General features: G+C 34.9%; 1 protein-coding gene and 1 pseudogene across 1 annotated transcript; one reads left to right on the top strand and one right to left on the bottom strand.

The window, feature by feature from the left end:
* Window positions 1–842: 842 nt before the first annotated feature.
* LOC146906398 (F-box/LRR-repeat protein 16-like) lies at window positions 843–2633 on the bottom strand (annotated as a pseudogene).
* Window positions 2634–7345: 4712 nt separating this feature from the next.
* LOC146906399 (uncharacterized) lies at window positions 7346–7895 on the top strand. Its single transcript, XM_085728813.1, has 2 exons — window positions 7346–7742; window positions 7879–7895. Exons 1-2 carry the CDS (start codon window positions 7346–7348, stop codon window positions 7893–7895), a joined length of 414 nt encoding a protein of 137 aa, XP_085584939.1.
* Window positions 7896–22440: the final 14545 nt, after the last annotated feature.

Consider the following 22440-nt stretch of genomic DNA (forward strand, 5'->3'; position numbering starts at 1 on the left):
TTATATTTTTCCTCACAATTCACATTACATAAAGAGAGAAGAATTATATATGGACAACAAACTTAACAACCAATTCTATCTCAATTAACATTGTTGATTATTAGAGAAAGAAGAAGAAAATAGGAAGAGCAATAATAGGTTACTTGGATCCACTGGTGGAAGAGTATGATCCACTGGTGGAAGTCCACTGGTGGAAGTTGATAGTACAATTGTACTACACTCTTTTACAATTGTACTACACTCTTTTCTCTATAAATACTCCTTGTAACTTCATTTCCAAGTAATGAGAATTGATACTTTTTCCATTCTTTGAGTTTCATAACATGGTATCTAGAGCTTTTTTTCTCTCTTCAATGGCGGAAGTTAGTTACAAAAGTTAGTTACGATCCAATTTCTCATCTTCTTCGTTGATTCTCGTTGATTTTTGATTTAAATAGTGATAGGTATAAGTATATATTGCAGACACACACACGTACCAAAAATAATTTATATCTAAATCTGGACCAATTCTATGTTCTATGTAAAATAGTGATATCATTAAGTCTGATACTTATTGTTGCAATGGTGGATACAAATTCATGGATGATACAAACACATTTTTCACTTGTGCATCGTAGCACGAGCCGTAAAACTAATGTCAAAGGTAAATATGGTTGATTGAGGCATTAGTGTGACATGTGAGAAATTGAGTAGCTATGTGGGATATTTAAAAAAAACCAAAAAACCGAACTTTGATTGATAATTCATAAATTGAACCGATTCAGTTCTGTTCACAGTTTTATTCATGAACAAACAATATCGCAAAGGCAATAATTGGAAAAATCATTAAAGTAGGATATAAGTAGCAACCCAAAAACAGAACACTAGACTTGGAAATAAGATAAGGAAACCAACTAAAATCACATACCCGAGCACAAGATGTACCCAGATACACGCAAAAAATTAATCGAAAAACCAGAAAATTTAGGACAGCAGTAGCAACCTAAAAGCAGAACACTAGATCCCAAAACTGATAGAAACTCACTTCAATCAAATGAACATAAAAGACCAAAAGAAACACATCTAGCCTACAGTTCCGATTCCAGAAACCACAGCAACCCCCAGAACCAAAACATGACACCCGAAACGCAAAAGAATCGCCACCAAAAAGCCAGACCTGAAGCAAAATCAAAGCTGCAGAACCACAACAGTAGCAAACACTCTCACCCAGAAGCAATATGTCAAGACAAAGACCAATATGTTAAGACTTATAAATCTTTCCCAGTTGTGTGCATTTTTCTAGCACAGGTTTCACTCCCTTACAAGTGACATTATCACAATTGTACAACAATAGTTGCAAAAGCCCACAACAATTCTTTGAGATCGCATAAAGAGTTTCATCATCAACGCTTGTATTTGACAAGTTCAACACCTCCAGCTTGGGAACATGAAAGTTCATTCCATGTAGTTTCACTTTTGAACAGGAAGCTAAGTTCAAATGTTTAAGCCTACAACAATTCTTTGAGATCATATAAAGTGTTTCATCATCAACGCTTGTATTTGACAAGTCCAATTCCTCCAGCTTGGGAACTTGAAAGTTCATTCCATGTAGTTTCACTTTTGAACAGGAAGCTAAGTTCAAATGTTTAAGTTTACAACATCTCCTTAAAACTTGACAAATACCTTCAGATATACGATCACACCAACGCAAATCAAGATGTTGCAAATTGGGGAAAATGGAAGCAAACATTATGATGTTTTCATCACTTAAACATTGATTATTACCCAAGTAGAGAGACTTCAATTGAGGATATACACAAAACTGCACCAAAGAATCAGAATATCCGACACTCTATCCCAATAGAGGTGCTTTCCATTTTGATCTCACTAAGTGAAGGACAATTTCTAACGAGTGAGAACAGGGCTGATTCAGTGAGATACGAACATGAATTAAGGTTTAGAGACACCAAATTACCCATAGAAGAAGACAAGTCAACGACATGTTGATCCTTTAGAAAATAAATTTTCTCAATATCCAAATGTTGTAAACATTGACACATGGATAACAGATAGTGAAATCCATTAATGAAATTAGTTTCATCGTTAACCGAAGGGTGTTCGAGTTTGAGTTCTTTGAGCAATGGGAAACAATCGGCAATAAGTAAGAGGTCGTTGTCGTAGAGAATCATGTTATAACAAGTGATAGAGGTCAAAGTTGTTATGTTTTGGGAGAAAGCTCGTAACCCATTTGTGAGAAAGGTGCAGTTGCGGATACGGAGCGATGTGAGTTTCTTCAATGGAAAACTAGAGATTAAGCGAAGATTGTTGTCGACTTCAATGCTGTAGCAAATGTCAAGGGATGTGAGGTTTGTGAACCTTTTGAGGAGGCGTTTGAGGAAAGGGAGTGTTGAGTTGTGGACAGTGAGTGAGAATAGGAGAGAGTTAGTTACGGAGAGGAACTGTTTGGAGACGCGGGAAAGAGAATTCAAACATCGACGACCGTAGTCGTTAATGATGAAATTGAAAATAGATTCCCAACACTCATCAGGTAAATATAAATATGTTTCTTCTTTAACCAATTGTTGTGAAGAAGATTTGAGAGAAGTTCTCTTCTTCCTTTTCATTGGCAGTTTCGGTGATGGTTTAGGGTTTTGAGTGAGAACAGAACAAGGGGTAGTTTGTATCGTACAATACTGTTCGTTCCTTTTATATATACAAGAAAGTGGGCTTTTTGTTTTGGACTCAAAACTCGATCAATATAAGTAGAGCAATCCTTTTATTTGTTTTAAACTAATTTAATTAAAAATAAAAAAGAATGATTTTTTTTTTAGAGATTTAAAAGAATGATTGTTATTGTTGGGCTTAAGTTAATATTATTTAGTATACTAGCAACAAACAGGTGCTAAGCACGGGCCCATGCTCCGGACGGGCAAATTTGAAATGGGGGCTTTGCATTAAAGCGCATCGCAATGCTACGTGAATTGTGAAAATAAGAAGAAAAAAAAACTAATGATAAATCCGAGGTTAATGATAAAAAGGCAAATTACTTTGACTTCCCTTAAGATTTTCTTAAATTCCAAACACATCAATCTACCCTTAATTTCAGTCATTTTTGTTTGGTTGTATTTTTTTTCTCTTTTCACAATTAAGTTTAATGACCGGACACCCCACTTATTCACATTGAAAATTATGAATTCTAGCCACTTACGCTACTTGAACAAAAAAAAAAGTTAAATGAGGTTTTTATCTTTGTTTGTTTGTATCTATTTTCTCTTTTCACAATTAAGTTAAATGAGGGTTTTTTTCTCACAATGGAGAAACAATAACAACATTTGTTTTTACCACCAAATAGAATCAAACATAAGCAATTACAGAAGAGATCAAAAGAGAATATAGAAATGAGAAGAATTTTGGTGGATGGACATTATGGTTGATTAATAAAAAGGATATAATCTTCGATATATCCGTTTTATTACATTAAAGATTAAAAATTAAAACACCTTGACTGAGTAACAATGAGTTGAGAAAAACCACCTTAGTGAAAAATGAAAAGAAAAAATGGTCGAAAATTAAATTAGTTCATACTCGTATGATGAAGTTAATTGCTCAAAATAAATGGAATTAACAAAATTTAAACTATGTTTTATTATAAGAAAAGTTATTGTCAATTTGATAAAGTAAAAAAAAATGGAAGATTAGTGTTTAGTTAAAAAAAAGAGCGGGTGTTTGTGTTATTTAAGAAGACCTTAAGAGAGGTTAGTGTAATTTTACCATGATAAAATCATTGAAATAGTTGTTATTAAATATTATGAAATGGTAAACTAAAACTATGTAGAAATATTTAATATAATAAAATTTCATTATTGATAAACATGTCGTTATGAGTCTCGTGTATGAAATGTACAACAATATTATCCAGTGACTAATTTATCATGTTTTCAGTGTTTTTTATTGTCATCTTTCTAAAAGATATAATAATTAATAATATACAACAATAAAAAATAATATTTTTTAATATGACATGTTGGCCTGACTTTTTTGATTCTCTGTTGTTTCTAAATATGTTGAAATCTGCAGGTTTCAATGTGTCTTGTTTATCTACGCTCTCGTTCTTCAAGCTCGAAAGAGCTTTTATGCATGTTGATTTTTTTAGGGAGTTGTTGGGACTTGGATTTTGATATCGTGTTGACGGTCGATCTATTAATTGTTTTTCACATAGGTTCACTTTTCATTTTTTTAAACCTGGTTTCGCGCCCATATACGAGTTCGCTTGCTGATTAGTGAATTTTTGTTACGATAGATTTGGGTCGATCCACTTGGTCTGACTTATTATGGTGTATCCCCGTTTTTTATTGTACTTGAGTCAGGTCTAATGTCCTCATACTCTTTGTCCAGTTCCTTTTATTTAATATAATTTTTCTTTTGACTAAAAAAAGATAAATAAAAAACAAAGGAAAACTATATTTAGAAAAGAAGCGATCTTGAAAATGTGTAATTTTTTGAAAAGTAGGTATATATCTTTTAATAAATATTTTGTAATATTTTTTAACTGTTTAGATATTTCAAAGTTGAATTGTAGGAAAATTTGTTTTGATTGGGATTAAGGTTAAGTTTGTTTGTTCTTTAAAAAAAAAGATTAAGTTGATGTGTTTTATCGAGGTAGTTTGTTTTAATTTGATTTTAAGAGATAAAAAATAGGGCGAAGTTGAAGCAAAACACATAGAATGATATAATTTTGATAACGTGTCAACAAATTAAGAACGGGTAAGATTGTATTTTTGGTAGACATTAAGTTTTTAGAGAATACACTAAAGGTATACTAAGGATGGATGATTTGAAATATGTTTTAAGTGGCGTTTGTAGAAAATCGGATGTGGAATTTCTCTTTTTTAAATTACAGGATTTTTATGGGTATTTTTCATTTACCAATTGGATGGAATTTAAGATTCCCTCCTAAAATGACATAATTGTGAACGATTCACTTGTTTGGATAATATAATTGAGAGAATTTGGAAAATTACATGATTTTAGTGTGAGAATTTTTCATTTATCAATTTGAGGGAATTTAAGATTTCACCTCAATCTTTCAAAAAAGATTCCACACAGTTGAGGAAGTTTTACTCATGCATCTTCTGCCCTTTTGTTAGTACTATCAGAACATCCGGCTTTCCTCTTATTGTCAAAGTTTTGAGTTAATTAATTTGTACAATTGTATATACAATATGCAGTTAGTGTGATTTTATGTCTTTATACCTATGCTTGAATTTGGAGCTATTATAATGCTTTTTTCTGTTTCTTATATTGCATCTTATTGGAGGTGCGTATGCTAAGTACTTATCATGCTCCTTTGAACCTTATAGTTTGGAAAGGAATCGATATATAATCAATAGTACTTTATGCGTCTGGTTATACTTTTTTTTTTTTTTTTTTTTGTAAGAAGCATACTTGTATCATTGTTTGCTCCAATTTGAGGCCAACCTTACAGTTGTCGTTCACTTGTTTTTTCTATTCAAGATTTTGAAACTATGCTTTACTATGATTTCTCAGAGAAGTGAGGATAGGTTCGTCGTGATGGAGAAGCTATTTTAGCAGATAAGAAAGACCAACATACTAATAAGCCGGGAAAGGCTTGACGAGGCTTTAGAAGTCCTAGTTGATAAACTACGCTCCCTTTGAAAGTAGTGTCTTTTCATTGATGGGAAATATCTATAAAAGGTATAACATGCATTGAGAAATGGTATTTTCCTGATGAGCTGGAAAACAACTTTGTAAATTGACATTTGAAGTACAAGATTTGAGTAACATGTCTGCTTTCGGCCAATTGTGTATAAAGAGCATCATAAATGCTGGAGGAGTGTATTCATTCATTTGTGTGCAATATCTCAGAGAAATGAGGATAGGTTGGTCGTGATGGAGAGAACCATTTTAGCAGATAAGATAAATCTACTCGGCATGTATCAAAAGGACAACATATTAATGAGCCTGGAAAGGTTTGAGGAGGCTGTAGAAGTCCTAGATGAGCTTAAAGAGTACGCTCCCTTCGAAATTAGTGTATTTGCTTTGAAGGGAATTATCTATAAAAGGCGTAACATGCATGATAGAGCATCTTCTTGAATTTGAAACAATCTGCAACAGATGCTTCCACCATTAATTAAGGTGATAAACTTACTATAGGGATTTTCCAGTTCACTAATTTCTCTGCTCTCTGATCACTTTGTAATTTTATAGACTTTGATGGAACACTTGTAATTTCCGATTAATGTCATTTTTAATTTATTTTCTCATGTGACCTGAAGCTTCATATTCTGTTCAAACAGGCTGAAATTGTGAAGCTTCATATAACCTGAAGCTTCATTGATTTTCTTTTGGCTAATTGCGGATAAAAAGCGTCACATAGGATTCATGCAGCCGTCATCACATTTACATCCGGATAACTATAATTGACTTCAGTTTAGTAGGACATTCACATAGGATTCGAGTATATATATTTCGTAACAGGGTTACCGAAAAGCTCCATTATTTGTAGAAAATAGTTGTATTAGCGAGAAATCCATCTAGGGCATGTTGAGGATGGACCACTTCAAATCTCGATAAGTATTTAGTTATTCAATAATCACACTGGTTAAATGTCTTATTGTTATTTATTTAGTTATTCATTTCAACTTCAAATCTTTTAGATGATGATGAAATTAGGGCATGTTGAGGATGGGCCACTTTTATATAGTGTTTACCAAAAAATCTCAGAAGTTATGAATATATTCTGTTTATTTCTAACCTGTTGATAAACCAAAAACTCAAAAGAATTACTCTAGCATGTCACTCAGAAGCTATTTTACGATAATTATATTTTTCCTCACAATTCACATTACATAAAGAGAGAAGAATTATATATGGACAACAAACTTAACAACCAATTCTATCTCAATTAACATTGTTGATTATTAGAGAAAGAAGAAGAAAATAGGAAGAGCAATAATAGGTTACTTGGATCCACTGGTGGAAGAGTATGATCCACTGGTGGAAGTCCACTGGTGGAAGTTGATAGTACAATTGTACTACACTCTTTTACAATTGTACTACACTCTTTTCTCTATAAATACTCCTTGTAACTTCATTTCCAAGTAATGAGAATTGATACTTTTTCCATTCTTTGAGTTTCATAACATGGTATCTAGAGCTTTTTTTCTCTCTTCAATGGCGGAAGTTAGTTACAAAAGTTAGTTACGATCCAATTTCTCATCTTCTTCGTTGATTCTCGTTGATTTTTGCAGAAACCTTCACGGTTTTCTTATCTGCATTTGATTCTATCGTTGATTTTGCACTTCGTTTGCACTCTATTTTTCGCAATTTTCTTCGCAAATTCACCATGGTTCGTAACAACCAACCTGATACTGAATCAGTGTTCTATGTTCATCCAAGTGAAGGACCAAATTCCGTGATTGTTGCTCCTCCATTGGATGGATCAAATTATCTTGCATGGAGCCGTTCCATGATTCGTGCTTTTGGCGCGAAAAATAAGCAGAAGTTTATTGATGGATCTATGGAGATTCCAGATGATGATGATTTGAATCGCGCTGCTTGGGAACGGTGTAATCATCTTATTCAATCTTGGATAATCAATTCTGTTACTCCTCAAATTGCACAAACCCTAGTATTTCATGAAAACGCCATTGATGCGTGGTTAGATCTCAAAGAACGTTTCTCCAAAGTTGATCGTATTCGTATTGCTACTCTTCGTTGCAAGATCAATAATTTGAAGCAAGGTTCAAAATCAGTGTTAGATTACTTCACTGAGATGAAGACTCTTTGGGAAGAGTTGAATTCACATCGTCCCATGCCACATTGCACCTGTCCTCATCCATGTCGTTGTGCTGCCATGCGTGAAGCTCGCAATTTCAGGCTTGAAGATCAGGTGATACAGTTTTTGACTGGTTTAAATGATCAATTCAATGTTGTTAAGACTCAGGTGCTCATGCTTGATCCACTTCCCTCCATTAACAAAGTTTATTCATTGGTCATACAAGAGGAAAGTAACAATAGTTCATTGCATTCCTCCATTGATGAACCTTTATCTGTTATCAATGCCTCTGATGCACGCAAACCCTTAGGCAGAGGGAGGGGCTATTACTCTGGATCAAAGCCACCTAGACATTGTACCTTTTGTGGCAAGAATAATCATACCATTGAATATTGTTATCAGAAACATGGATTTCCTAATCCAAATTCTCAGAAGTCCAATGCTTCTGTCAATGCCTCAAGCAGTTTTGATGATAATGAGGCTCAATCAGGAAGTTGCAATGATGCTTCTTCATCTTCCACCACTAGTATCTCTCAAGAGAAATATGATTAGTTGCTTAGTTTGCTACAACAAGTGAATTTGCTTCCTGCACCAACAGTTTCCACTCCTTCTTCAAGTGCCAATCATATTCACACTCCTTCCAATTCCACTTCTATCTCCAAACTTGAGTCAGGTATCTCTGCTTCCATATTTTCTTGTTCTATATCCTCTAAATCAGATATTTGGTTATTGGATTCTGGAGCCAATGAGCATATAGTTTCATCTTCACATTGGTTCACTTCTTTCCACAAAATTGCACCAAAACCTGTCAATTTACCTAATGGTTCTTCTGTGTTAGTTGAATATTCTGGCACTATCCACTTCACACCTCACCTTTATCTTGCTGATGTTCTTTTTTCACCTTCATTCAATTTCAATCTTATTTCAATTTCTAAGCTTTGTCCATCTCTCAATTGTTGTGCCATTTTTCATGACAATAAGTGTTTGTTACAGGATCTTCATTCCAAGAGGATGATTGGTTTGGGTGAACCTTTTGCTGGTCTTTATAGATTAGTTTTAGATTCCAATGCATTTCCTTTACATAATAGTGTATCTGTTAATCACATTTCCACCAATAAACCTTTACCATTCCTCATTCTGCCTTATGGCATTTCAGATTGGGACATGTTTCCCATAAAAGATTGTCTCATATGGTTTCCCTTTATCCTTCATTAACCTTTGATCACAAAGCCACTTGTGATATATGCCATTTTGCTAAACAAAAACAATTGCCTTTCTCCAATAGTTTGTCTGTTGCTTCCAGTAAATTTGAATTGTTGCACTTTGATATTTGGGGCCCTTTATCCATTCCTTCTGTACATAATCACAGATATTTTCTCACCATTCTTGATGACTATAGTAGATTTGTCTGGATTGTTTTGTTAAAACACAAGTCTGAAGTGTCCCAACATGTCAAAAACTTTATCACTCTTATAGAAAACCAATACCATATTACTCCTAAAACCATTAGAAGTGACAATGGTCCTGAGTTTCTTTTAAATTCATTCTATGCCTCTAAAGGTATTTTTCATCACAAATCTTGTGTTGAGACCCCTCAACAAAATGGTAGGGTTGAAAGGAAACATCAACACATACTCAATGTAGGTAGAGCCCTTCTTTATCAGTCAAAGTTACCTGCTTCCTATTGGTCATATGCTCTCCTACATGCAACCTTTATAATCAACAGAGTCACTTCTCCAACTCTAAACAATCTTTCTCCTTATCAGTTACTTCACAATAAAGTTCCTGATATTGATACTTTCAAGGTCTTTGGCTCATTGTGTTACTCTACTTCTCTTCACTCTCATAGAACAAAACTAGATGCTAGAGCCAGAAAATCTGTGTTTCTAGGTTACTCTGTTGGTTTTAAGGGTTTTGTCCTATTAGATATTCACACTAGAGAGATTCATATCTCTAGACATGTCAGTTTCCATGAACATATTCTTCCTTACCCTCCTTCTTCCTCTTCTGTCACCACTGATTGGGATTATTTCCCATCAGATGCTTCCACTGCAAGTAACCCATCATCATCACCACCTACACCCACATTTATTGACATTGATCCTTCTCCTCATGATGACACTCCTTCTCCACCATCCCTCCCACCACCTCCTGCTCTGAGAAGGTCATCTAGAAATGTCAATCCACCATCTCATTTACAAGACTATGTCTGCAGTCTTGACCACTCTTCAGCTTCACATGTTAATAATGTTTCATATCCTCTTCACCATTACATGTCTTTTTCAAATTTGTCACCTTCACATCGTGCTTATTCTTTATCCCTTGACTCCCATACTGAACCTACCACATATGCTGAGGCAAGCAAATTCAGTTGTTGGAATCAAGCTATGCAAACTGAACTGACTGCTCTTGAGAATACTGGGACATGGAAACTGGTTGATTTACCACCAAATGTGAAGCCTATTGGTTGTAAATGGATCTACAAAATCAAGTATCATGCAGATGGCTCTATAGAAAGGTACAAAGCACGTTTGGTTGCTAAAGGTTATAATCAAATAGAGGGTTTGGACTATTTTGACACATATTCTCCTGTTGCAAAATTAACAACTGTTAGAACTGTCATTGCTTTGGCATCAATTAATCACTGGCACATTCATCAATTAGATGTCAACAATGCTTTTCTTCATGGAGATTTGCAGGAAGATGTCTACATGCTTGTTCCTCAAGGCATCACTCCATCCAAACCTAATCAAGTGTGTAAATTGGTTAAGTCACTTTATGGATTGAAACAAGCCAGTAGAAAGTGGTATGAGAAACTCACATCCCTTCTTATTCATCATAAGTTTACTCAATCCACTTCTGACCATTCATTGTTCACCAAAAAGACTGATAATTCATTCACAGTGTTACTTGTTTATGTGGATGATGTGATTGTTGCTGGTGATTCTCTTACTGAAATTCAATCCATCAAGGCCATTCTGCATGCTTCCTTCAAAATCAAGGATCTTGGTCAATTGAAATATTTCCTTGGCTTAGAGGTTGCACATTCCTCTTCAGGTATCTCTCTTTGTCAGAGAAAATACTGCATTGATTTACTGACTGACACAGGCCATCTTGCTTGCAAGCCTGCTTCTACTCCTTCTGACCCCTCTTGCAAGCTTCATAATGATTCTAGTGCACCCTATAGTGATGTACCTTCATACAGGAGATTGATTGGTAGACTCATTTATCTGACTAATACAAGGCCAGATATCACTTTTGCCACTCAACAATTGAGCCAGTTCCTCACATCTCCAACTGAACAACATTTTCATGCAGCCACTAGAATCTTAAGATACCTCAAGAAATGTCCTGGCCAAGGTTTGTTCTTTCCTAGAGATTCATCTCTATGCTTGACTGGATATTCAGATGCTGACTGGGCTGGATGTTTAGACTCCAGAAGATCCATTTCAGGCCAGTGCTTCTTTCTTGGCCAATCCATGATCTCTTGGAGAACTAAGAAGCAATTGACTGTCTCAAGATCTTCTTCAGAAGCTGAGTATCGTGCTTTGGGTGCAGCAACTTGTGAGCTGCAATGGCTTCTTTACCTGCTTCAGGATTTGCATGTTACTCTTGCTAAAGACCCTGTGCTCTATTGTGACAACCAAAGCGCCCTCCATATTGCAGCCAATCCAGTTTTTCATGAAAGAACCAAGCATCTTGAGATTGATTGCCATTTGGTGAGAGAGAAGTTGCAAGCAGGCATCATGAAACTGCTCCCTGTTTCTTCTTCTGATCAGTTGGCAGACTTTTTCACTAAGCCATTGCTTCCCCAACCTTTCAACACTCTCTTATTCAAGCTGGGAATGTTAGACATTTACCATTCTCCAGCTTGTGGGGGGCTATTAGAGAAAGAAGAAGAAAATAGGAAGAGCAATAATAGGTTACTTGGATCCACTGGTGGAAGAGTATGATCCACTGGTGGAAGTCCACTGGTGGAAGTTGATAGTACAATTGTACTACACTCTTTTACAATTGTACTACACTCTTTTCTCTATAAATACTCCTTGTAACTTCATTTCCAAGTAATGAGAATTGATACTTTTTCCATTCTTTGAGTTTCATAACATTGATACTTTATCATAAACCAATAACATGATAGGCATACTGACGACAAAATATTACACTATCAATTATCAAAGTTATGGACATAATTAATTAAGCTGCTTAATAGATCTTTCAATTATTTCAAAGGGAAACGCATTGGCTTAACACCAAAGTACTACCACATGTTCAGATGTCAAAGAAGAAAGCATAAATAACCAAATCACCACAAATCTGAATCGGTGGTAGAAGACTGACGAACTATTTGAATGCAAGACTGAGGCGATTATGTGTTTATTGCAAGACTAAGGCAATTCATTTAAACGGTTAAAACATTCCACGAAAGAGCCAAAAACCAAAATAATTTTGACTTTGATAGTTACATCAGTTCTTGGACGAGTCTCGAATTTCTTCTGCATATCTACTTCAACGATGTAAGTCACCTTACTCCACTGTAGAGTTCTCCAGCTAACTTCTCTGCTGTTTAACATCTTAAACTGCATCATCATAAATTACAAACTTATGTTTATACTATTAATTTAGTATCAAACAAACAAATCCAAAAATTGATACATCTAAGCCTCCAACACCTTCATTGTGTTGGCTTTGAGGGGGTGGATTTAGTCGCGACCTTTGGCTAGCATTCATTGCAGCCTCCAACACCTTCATTGTGTTGGCTTTGAGGGGGTGGATTTAGTCCCACATCGGTCCGCCCCAAGTCGCATTGCGACCTTTGGTTAGAATTCATTGCAGCCTCCAACACCTTCATTGTGTTGGCTTTAAGGGGGTGGATTTAGTCCCACATCAGATAGATAGGACTCTTGAGAACAGTTTATAAAGTGGAGGCACTCCTCACCTTACAAGCCGGTTTTGTAAGGATGAGTTAGGCCCCTAAATTTCAACACAATGTATAAAATACCAAAATTGAAATATGTGTTGGCTTTGAGGGGGTGGATTTAGTCCCACATCGGTCCGCCCCAAGTTGCCTAAATTGCGACCTTTTGAAATATGTGTTGGCTTTGAGGGGGTGGATTTAGTCCCACATCGGTCCGCCCCAAGTTGCCTAAATTGCGACCTTTGGTTAGCATTCATTGCAGCCTCCAACACCTTCATTGTGTTGGCTTTGAGGGGGTGGATTTAGTCCCACATCGGATAGATAGGACTCTTGAGAACAGTTTATACATGTTCTTTTTCCTCAATAGTCTATCTTTAGTATTACTGCGCGCCTATCCTTGTGGAATAATAAATTTTTGTCTTTTGGTGGTCGCTTGATATTGCTGAAATTTTTCCTGTCATCGCTTCCGGTTTACTTTCTTTCCTTCTTCAAGGCCCCCACAGGTATAATCTCTTCCTATTAACTTTTAGGTATATTCGTTGTGGGATTGGTGAGGGAGTGGGCATATTCGTTGTGGGAATATACTTTTAGGTATATTCCTATTAACTGATCATACTTGAGAAACAATTGTTTTTAAAATAATTCTCTGAAAGCTTCAAGAAATAAAATGGTTATTTTTAAGCTTTGAAAAAAATACATCTTTTAAACACAAGCATAGAGAAAAACAAATTAAAATCTTTCAGTTCATTTTTTTCCCTTTCTACTGGCTTAGCGGCCAATACATACTCAAATAAACCCGGGAAATTTGGTGACTTGGATTCAAACCCGGGATTTCATGTAAAATGTAGTTCGATACCAATTCTTTTACAATGACATTAATTTTTTAGAACTAATTGACATCAATTTTTTCAGACACAACCTCCCTCAAAAACAACTTTGCTAGACAAATTTTAACTACCATAGTACCAAAAGTTACATCTTGTACATCTAGTTTTAAGTCACATTGCAACCTTACACTAACATTTATTAAAAATATAATATCAGTGACTAATGACTATCATATTACAAAACTCTTTCAAGATTGAGAAATCATGAATGGAATTAAACAATACATGTGTCTATCGTACCCCAAATATCGTATAACTAATTCAAAAATAAAATTAAATGAACCCTCACTTATTTTTTTCTTCATGTTGTGTCTTACCAAAAAAGAAATTTAAAAAAAATATAAAATTGATCTTCATCTTGCTTGTTCTTTTTCCTCATTAGTCTATCTTTAATATTATAAAATTAGCAAAAACTAATTTCAATAAATTAAAATCTAAAAGTACAAAAAGTTCCTTAAAAAAAAAAAAGTACAAAAAGTAAAACAAAATCTTGTAATTAAGTTTTAGTTGAAACCAAAGTTCACTTTCAATTTTGGTTCAACAATCTTGGTAAAACGTGCAGTACTTCTCAACGGTTTTTGGCTTCTTTTGCATCATATGAGAGTAGATGCAACACAACATAGGCATCCAATGCAAAAGGAGTAGAAGATTTTGTCAATAAATAGGATTTGAAATCACATAAACTTAGGGAGCAGCATGAACACCTTTAAGGTATGTTACCATGTCTATCTATAATATGTATTTAACAAATAAAGAAAACTCATATGGAGCATGAGCAACCTTAAAGTATGTTACCATGTTCAGATCATGGTTTATATTTTACTGTATGCTTTTTCTTACACGTTTTTTCTTCTCATTTGGATTGTTTCTTTTCCTCTAACATTGGCGACTTCAATGATATGTTATTGACCAATTGATTTCTAGTTTTTATTCATAGATGATGATTACTGTGCCAATATTTTGTTCATGCATGATGTCTATTGTGCCAAAACTTGTTTTTACTCTTTTATGTTTATTACGTTTTCTGTGTTACGACTTATTTAAGATATAATTTTAATACATACTGTGTAACGTAACATTTCAATTGGCTCAGTAAAAAAAAATAAAAAAACTAAATTGATAAAGTAAAATGTTTGATTACCATCTTTAATAACATTGTTAGCTTTATTTTATTTTATTTTTGGTAAAATTACACTCATTTTTAATTTCATATAATGATTTCTTTCTTTATCTTTTTTTTTTTTTTTAAATCATGTTTGTCCATTTATTTCGTTTGTATATGGATCAAAATTGTATATGAAACATCTAAAATTTATATAAAAACATGATAAAGGACCATAAATTTGAACACTAAGAGTTCATATCAAACACGATCATTTAGTAGGTTGGATCACTTTTTGATTAGTAGGTTCGCTTGACACAATTAGATACATTTCTTAATCAGTTTAAAATAGTCAAAACAACTTATAATTTGGAGTATTTATTTAGTAGGTTGGACAACATTTTTAAAACCCATTCATGCCACATTGCTAAAAAGGAAAAGAAGAATTTTTTTTTTACATTGTTGACTACAAGAGAATTTTGCTAACAATGTGTTTTTTTAATCTTTTCTTCTTTTCATTTTCAGGAACACGACATGGCTATGTTTTTAAAAACGTATGGATATTGTTTATCTAAAGAAATTCTATTTTTCATTGTATATTCAAAACCAATTATTACCAACTGTTGACAATGTGCATTCTTCCAATTACACGATCAATCAAAATCCTAAATGTTACGTTTTTCCAAAACTCATGTGGATATTTTCCAACATTCTAAATCACGTACCGAGTTGTTGAAAAGGAAACTAAGAAAAAATAACATTGTCAGCTGCAAAATAGCTGACTAATGAGTGCGGTATATCATCAAGTGGTCGTTATATCGATACAAGATAGAAAATAATTCCTCAATTACAAGGCCACGAGTGAAATATTCAAAACTTATACCGAGGAGACGGTTCTTTGCATATTGTTTTCATTTGTGTGGAGGATACGAGTGAAGAATTTTGGCTGGTTGCGAATTGTCCTGGTATACTACAAGGGGATTTTGGTTATATGTATTTTCAATTGAACAGTGAAAAGATCATTTGGGAGAGGTGATGTGATGTTCATTTTCTATATTGAAGGTATTTCAATCACTCATTTATTTATTCATTCAGTTTTTTGTCTCGTACTTTTCATATGTAGATTTTATAGTTTTTGTGATAATCGCTTATCAACGTTTGCATGACAAAGAAAAGCACAAGACAAAAAACTGATTGAAGGATTAAGTAAGTGACTTAGGACCTCTAAGATAGGATAATGATGATTTGCAAGTAGATCACATCTCCTAAATGGTCTTTCATTGTTCCTTGTAAATACATAAAAACAAAATATCATTTATGGTATACCAGGGCTTGGTCGCATCGGCAAATATTCTTCACCATGAATGGCCCCACAATCTTCAATGACAAAAAACATGCAAAAGATCAGCTTGCTTCTCGGTTTCTGCTTTGAATATTTCATTCTTTGATTTGTAATTCCAACTCCTTGGTTATGGTGACCAGATGACCAACAACTACACACATTAGGCACAATTAGCAATACTATTTTGTAGTTGGCAATTTTTTTCCTTATTATACTCTTCAGCAACGCGACATGATTTTGTTTTTAAAGACATGAATATTATTTTTCCAAAGAAATTTCATATTTCGTGAATCACATTCTATATTAATTTGTTGGCACTCTGAACTCTTTGAATCACATTCTATCATTTCCTAAATGCTAAAACTCATGTGGAATCTTTAGTTTTCCTTCAAAAGTGACTTTGAAATTGAAAGTTCAACAACTACCTTCATTCTAAACACACCGAGAAAAGAAGTAAGATCACCTTGTGTACATGAAAGCGGTAGTTAAGTTTGCTACCCGCTATGATAACTTGCTTCTAACTATTATTTAAAAGTTCACTTTCTCGTGTAAATATGCTCGTGATAAACAATTGTACGTTGTTACCATGATTGAAAGGTGAGAAATTATAAAAATGAAATATGCTTAAATGCACTCTTGACACCTTGATTTTCATTTTTCTGAAATTTAACTGTTTATTAAATCACCAAAATAAATTGATGTTAAGTAATATTTTTAAGGGTGGTGCTAACTTAATTAGGGTCGTTCCTACGAATCCGGAGGAACCATATGGGCCTCTTTTGAATTTATCACGTATTTTAATTTATCACGTATTTTTAAAGAGGCCCATAGTAAGTGAATCCGGAGGAACCATATGAACCATATGGTGCTAACTTAAATGATGTTAAGTAATATTACTTGAAAAGAGGCCCATAGTAAAATAAAAACGTATTTTTTTTAAAAGAACAATGTTCTATTTAAATTTTTTAAAAGATAAATACAATGGGTCATATATATGCGATACACTCAAAAGTGAAAATCACAACTGTATACATGAGGAACCTCAAACCACCCTCCCAAAAAAACACCCACCTAACACCAAAAGCAAGAGGACCCAATTCTAATAGACCTAAAACAAGACAACAAAAGAGGAAAAGGAAATCAAATCGGGGAAGAAGAAAAGGAAAGTCTGATGGAGTGATGGTGATGGAACGCGTGATATCAGAAAGAAAGAGAATAAGAACTTTTTTATTTTAGTGGGGTAGTACTTAGTAGTAATAGCTATAATTTTTTTAGGCCTATACCTTGGGGAGGCCCAGCTCCATTGAGCTCTTTGCATGCCCCAAGGTCAGGCCCTGAATTTAAGTTAAGGAGCTATCAAAGGAAATAATAATAAACTTTGTATTGAAAGTATAAATGTTTAATATAACAAAATTAATAAAAAAAACTAATCTCAATAAATTTAAATCCTTTAGTAAAAAAATGGTAATTAACTTTTTGTTGAAACAAGACTTCACTTTCAACTGAAAAATAAAGAGAGGGAGAATTCATATGGCTTCAAGAGCTATTCAGCATGAGCAACCTTAAAGTATGTTACCATGCTTATTTTTCTTCTTTCTAAACCATGTTTGGATCTTAGTATATATTTTACTGTATGTTTTTTCTTACACATTTTTTCATTTGGATGCTTCTTTTCATCTAAACATTGGGGACTTTAATGATATGTTCTTGACTAACTAATTTCTCCTAAACTTATCTTTAAATAATTTTTGTTCATAGATGATTATTTTGCCAATTTTTTTGTTCATACATGATTTCTTTTGTGCCAAAATTTGTTTTTACTCTTTTTTATGTTTATTATGTGTTCATGTTACGTATTTAAGATCCTCTCACTTTTATGTGAGAAACAATTTTAAAGTGTGACATCCACATGAGTTTCATCAAATAAGAGGATTGTTGGAACAAAATGTGTTTAACAATGAACCTTAAAGGATTTTGATGATAACAAGGTATTAAAAATTGTAAATTGGACTAGCTAATATTTGTTCAAGTGTACAGGACCATAATTATAAAGTTACATCATCATTGGTTCTGAATGAGCAAATAAAGAGCAATGGAAACAACAAAAATTTGAAGCTTGGACGCTCCTGAAGGCATCTTGCTACTGAAGAGAAAAAGCGCTCCTGAAGAAATAGCACTCCTGAAGTAAGCTGCTCCTGAAGAATAGTGCTTCTGAAGACAAGAGGTCCAGAAGCCACATCATCAGAAGCTGCGTCATCAGAAGCTGCAGAAGTCATATCATCAGAAGCTGCATCATCAGAAGCTGCCTCATCAGAAGCCATTTCACCAGAAGCTGAATATCAACTGGATTTGCAAAGAATCAAGAATTGAAGAATCATCAATGCAAAAGCTGTCTATTGGATTCGAAAACACAAACAAAGGATTAGTGGAGTTTGCAACGGTCATTTCAAAGGTGTTTGAAGGCGTGTGTTTGCAATTTGGACGAAAGCGTTGACATTGTACTTTGTACGAATTGTACAACCACGTTCTCCACTACTCTGTTTTGTGTCCGCACTACAGGACAAGAAAACAGCTCCAGAATACGGTTTCGCCTGCATAGATGTTCCTTTGGATAAGGAATGGATTTCAAATTTGTTCTTCATAGGACAACAGCCAAATCAGGCAAAAGATTATTGGTGAAAGATCAAGCTTCAACAACGACTCTTTGGTGTGCTGGCAATTTCACAACGTCTCTCTCACACCTCTATATAAAGGAGTGAAGACTTAGAGAATTGGTAATGCAAGAATGCTGAACGAAAGACTCACAAGATTTTCACAAGTACCAAATCTCTGCTGAAATTGTTCTGCATTCACTTAGAATTTCTGTGTCTCAAAGTCATATCTTAGAAATTCTTAAGTCCATTGAGTCTGTATCTGATTTGTATTGTGAGCACCTCTGATTGTATATCAAGTGTTCAACCTTAAACAATTTTCTGTGTAATTTTGTTTAGTTAGGAAGTCTCTTGCAGTTGTGCTTGAGCAGGAAGTCTCTTGATTGTGTTCTTGAGCAAAGGAAGTCTCTTGCTTGTGTGCTTGAGCATTGGAAGTCTCTTGCTTGTGTGCTTGAGCATTTGTAATCAGATATTACTCATAGTGAAATCTCCTTGGAAGTGCAAGGGGGACTGGACTACTTCCGGATTGTGGAAGGAACGAGTATAATTGCTTTGTGTCGTTCTTCTTCTCTCTTTCTCTGTTTTATTCCGCTGCATTTAGATTCTGATTATCACTTCAGAAGCTGTCTCACTTAGCTTCTGATCAGTGTGTTCAGTTTTTAGGAGAAACGAAGAATTTTTCAAAAACACAATTCAACCCCCCTTCTTGTGTTTTTCTCACCTTCAATTGGTATCTAGAGCCTTGGTCTGTTGTGTATCACTTAACCGTGCAACAGTCAAAGATCTGAGAAAAACATGACTACTCCTCCTCCTGATGGTGATACTAGCTATAAAAATGTCTCACATGATTATAGTGATAGTAAGAAAACCAGTGTTGGAAAAGTTCCAAAGTTCAATGGAGATGCTGAAGAGTTCTCTTGGTGGAAGACCAATTTTTACAGTTACATCATGAGCCTAGATGAAGAATTGTGGGATATTCTGGAAGACGGCGTTGGTGGTTTAGTCCTTGATGAAGAAGGAGCTGCTGTGGATAGAAAGAAACATACTCCAGAACTGAGGAAACTTTACAAGAAGCATCATATTATCAGAGGAGCTCTTGTCACTGCCATACCCAAAGCAGAATACATGAAGATGAGTGACAAATCCACTGCTAAAGCTATGTTTGCTTCTCTCTGTTCAAATTATGAAGGGAGCAAGAAGGTCAAAGAAGCAAAGGCTCTCCTACTTGTACATCAGTATGAGTTATTCAAAATGAAGGATGATGAAACTATTGAGGAGATGTACTCAAGGTTTCAAACCTTAGTTTCTGGTCTACAGATTCTAAAGAAGAGCTATGTTGCTTCTGATCATGTAAGCAAGATTCTCAGAAGCTTACCTGCCAGATGGAGACCGAAGGTGACTGCCATTGAGGAAGCTAAAGATTTAAACACTTTAAGTGTCGAAGATCTTGTTAGTTCTCTCAAAGTTCATGAGTTAAGTCTTAATGAACATGAGTCTACTAAGAAGAGTAAATCAATAGCTCTTCCATCCAAAGGCAAGTCATCAAAAGCTCTCAAAGTGGTTGAATCTGAAGAGGAAGAACAATCAAGTTCAGATTCTGAACCAGATGCTGCAGAAATGGCCATGCTCTCAAACAGACTTCAATATCTGGCCAAGAAGAACAGAAAGTTTCTCTCCAGAAGGGGTAACTCCAGAAGCTCAAGGAAAGAAGATCAGAAGGGATGCTTCAACTGTAAGAAGCCTGGACACTTCATTGCTGAATGCCCTGATCTTCAAAGAGAAAAGTCAAAGGACAAGTCAAAGAGGTCTACAGTCAAACCAAGCAAACTCAAGAAGCAGATTAAGCAGAGTTTAATGGCAACCTGGGATGATTTGGGTAGTGAATCTGGATCTGATAAAGAGGAAGCTGATGAAGATGCAAAGGTAGCTGTTGGGTTGGTAGCAACAGCAACTTCAGAAGCTGGGTCAGATTCAGACTCAGAAGATGAAAATGAGGTATATTCCAAAATTCCCAGAGATGAACTTGTTGAGTCACTTAAAGAACTTCTTACACATTTTGAAGTAATAACCAATGAGTTGAAGGATTTAAAAGAAAAATATGCTGATTTGGTACAACAGCAAAAATCAACTTTATTGGATCTGAAAGCTTCTGAACAAGGACTTAGGGGCTTTGACTTCATGTGTAAAACATATGAAGATCAGCTCAGGTTCTTATGTCAGAAGCTACAAGAAAAGTGTAATGAAAAACCTTTAAGTAACCATGAAATTGCTCTTGAAGATTTTATTATATCTGGCATTGACAGAAGCAGAGTAGCTTCTATGATTTATAGCATTTACAAGAACAATGGCAGAGGAATTGGCTTTCCAGAAGTGAAACTGGAGAAAACCAATCTAAAGTCTTGTTGTGAATGCATCAAGGAAGGTCTGAAAACATTCTTTGTACCAGAAGGGGCTGAGTTGGAAACTGTTGTTCAATCAGAACCTGAAGCTTCTAGTTCTAAGGCTAAGATTACTTCAAAGCCAAAGAACTCTAAGTCAAAGGCTATGATCAAATCTGATTCCAAAACTTCAAAGGTTAGGATCCTGAAAAGATCAGAACCTATTCCTCAGAGTCTGGTGAAACCAAAATCTGGGGTTCTGAAGTCTAAGTTTCAGAAGAAGACAGTTACTGCTTCTGAAGTACCAAAACCTAAGGTGATGGTTAATCAGAAGCAACCCAACTCACAGCACAAGGTACAAGAAGTGAAGAGTAAAGCCTTAAGTACTAACCTTCCAGGACCCATAGAACAATGGGTACCTAAATCTAAAAATGTCAATGATGCAGGTATGTCTAAGAGCAGTGCCAAAGCAAAGATCATGGTACCTAGACAGTGGTTGCTCAAGACACATGACAGGAGACAAGTCCATGTTCCTCAGCCTAACAATGAAAGAGGGAGGAAATGTGAAATTTGGAGGCAACCAGTCAGGCAAGATCATAGGTACAGGAACTATTGGTAACTCCTCTACCTCAATTAATAATGTATGGTTGGTAGATGGTCTTGAACATAACCTTTTGAGCATTAGTCAATTTTGTGATAATGGTTATGATGTGCTTTTTGAAAAACCCAACTGTACAGTAATCAACAAGGAAGACAAATCCATTGTGTTCAAAGGAAAGAGAGTTGACAATGTCTATAAAATCAATTTTTCTGAACTGGCTGATCAGAAGGTGATTTGCCTACTATCAGTGAATGATAAGAAATGGATGTGGCACAGAAGGTTGGGACATGCTAACTGGAGGTTAATCTCTAAGCTTAGTAAGTTACAACTTGTGAAAGGGCTACCAGACATTGACTATCATTCAGATGCACTCTGTGGTGCATGTCAGAGAGGGAAAATTGTGAAATCATCTTTTAAAACAAAAGATATTGTTTCAACCTCAAGACCTTTAGAATTACTCCATATTGATTTATTTGGACCAGTAAGTACTGCATCCTTATATGGAAGCAGATATGGATTAGTCATTGTTGATGATTACAGCAGATGGACTTGGGTGAAATTCATAAAGAGTAAAGATGTTGTGTGTGATGTATTCAGTAGCTTCTGCACTCAAATTCAATCTGAAAAAGAATCAAAAATTTTGAAAGTCAGAAGTGATCATGGTGGAGAATTTGAAAATGAGCCATTTGAAGCTTTTTGTGAAAAACATGGAATTTTCCATGAATTCTCTTCTCCTAGAACACCACAACAAAATGGGGTTGTAGAGAGAAAGAATAGAACTTTA

The sequence above is a fragment of the Medicago sativa genome, chromosome 7, assembly GCF_051527215.1.
Source record: "Medicago sativa cultivar Bolivia chromosome 7, Bolivia_mono, whole genome shotgun sequence".
Classification (NCBI taxonomy): Eukaryota; Viridiplantae; Streptophyta; class Magnoliopsida; order Fabales; family Fabaceae; genus Medicago; species Medicago sativa.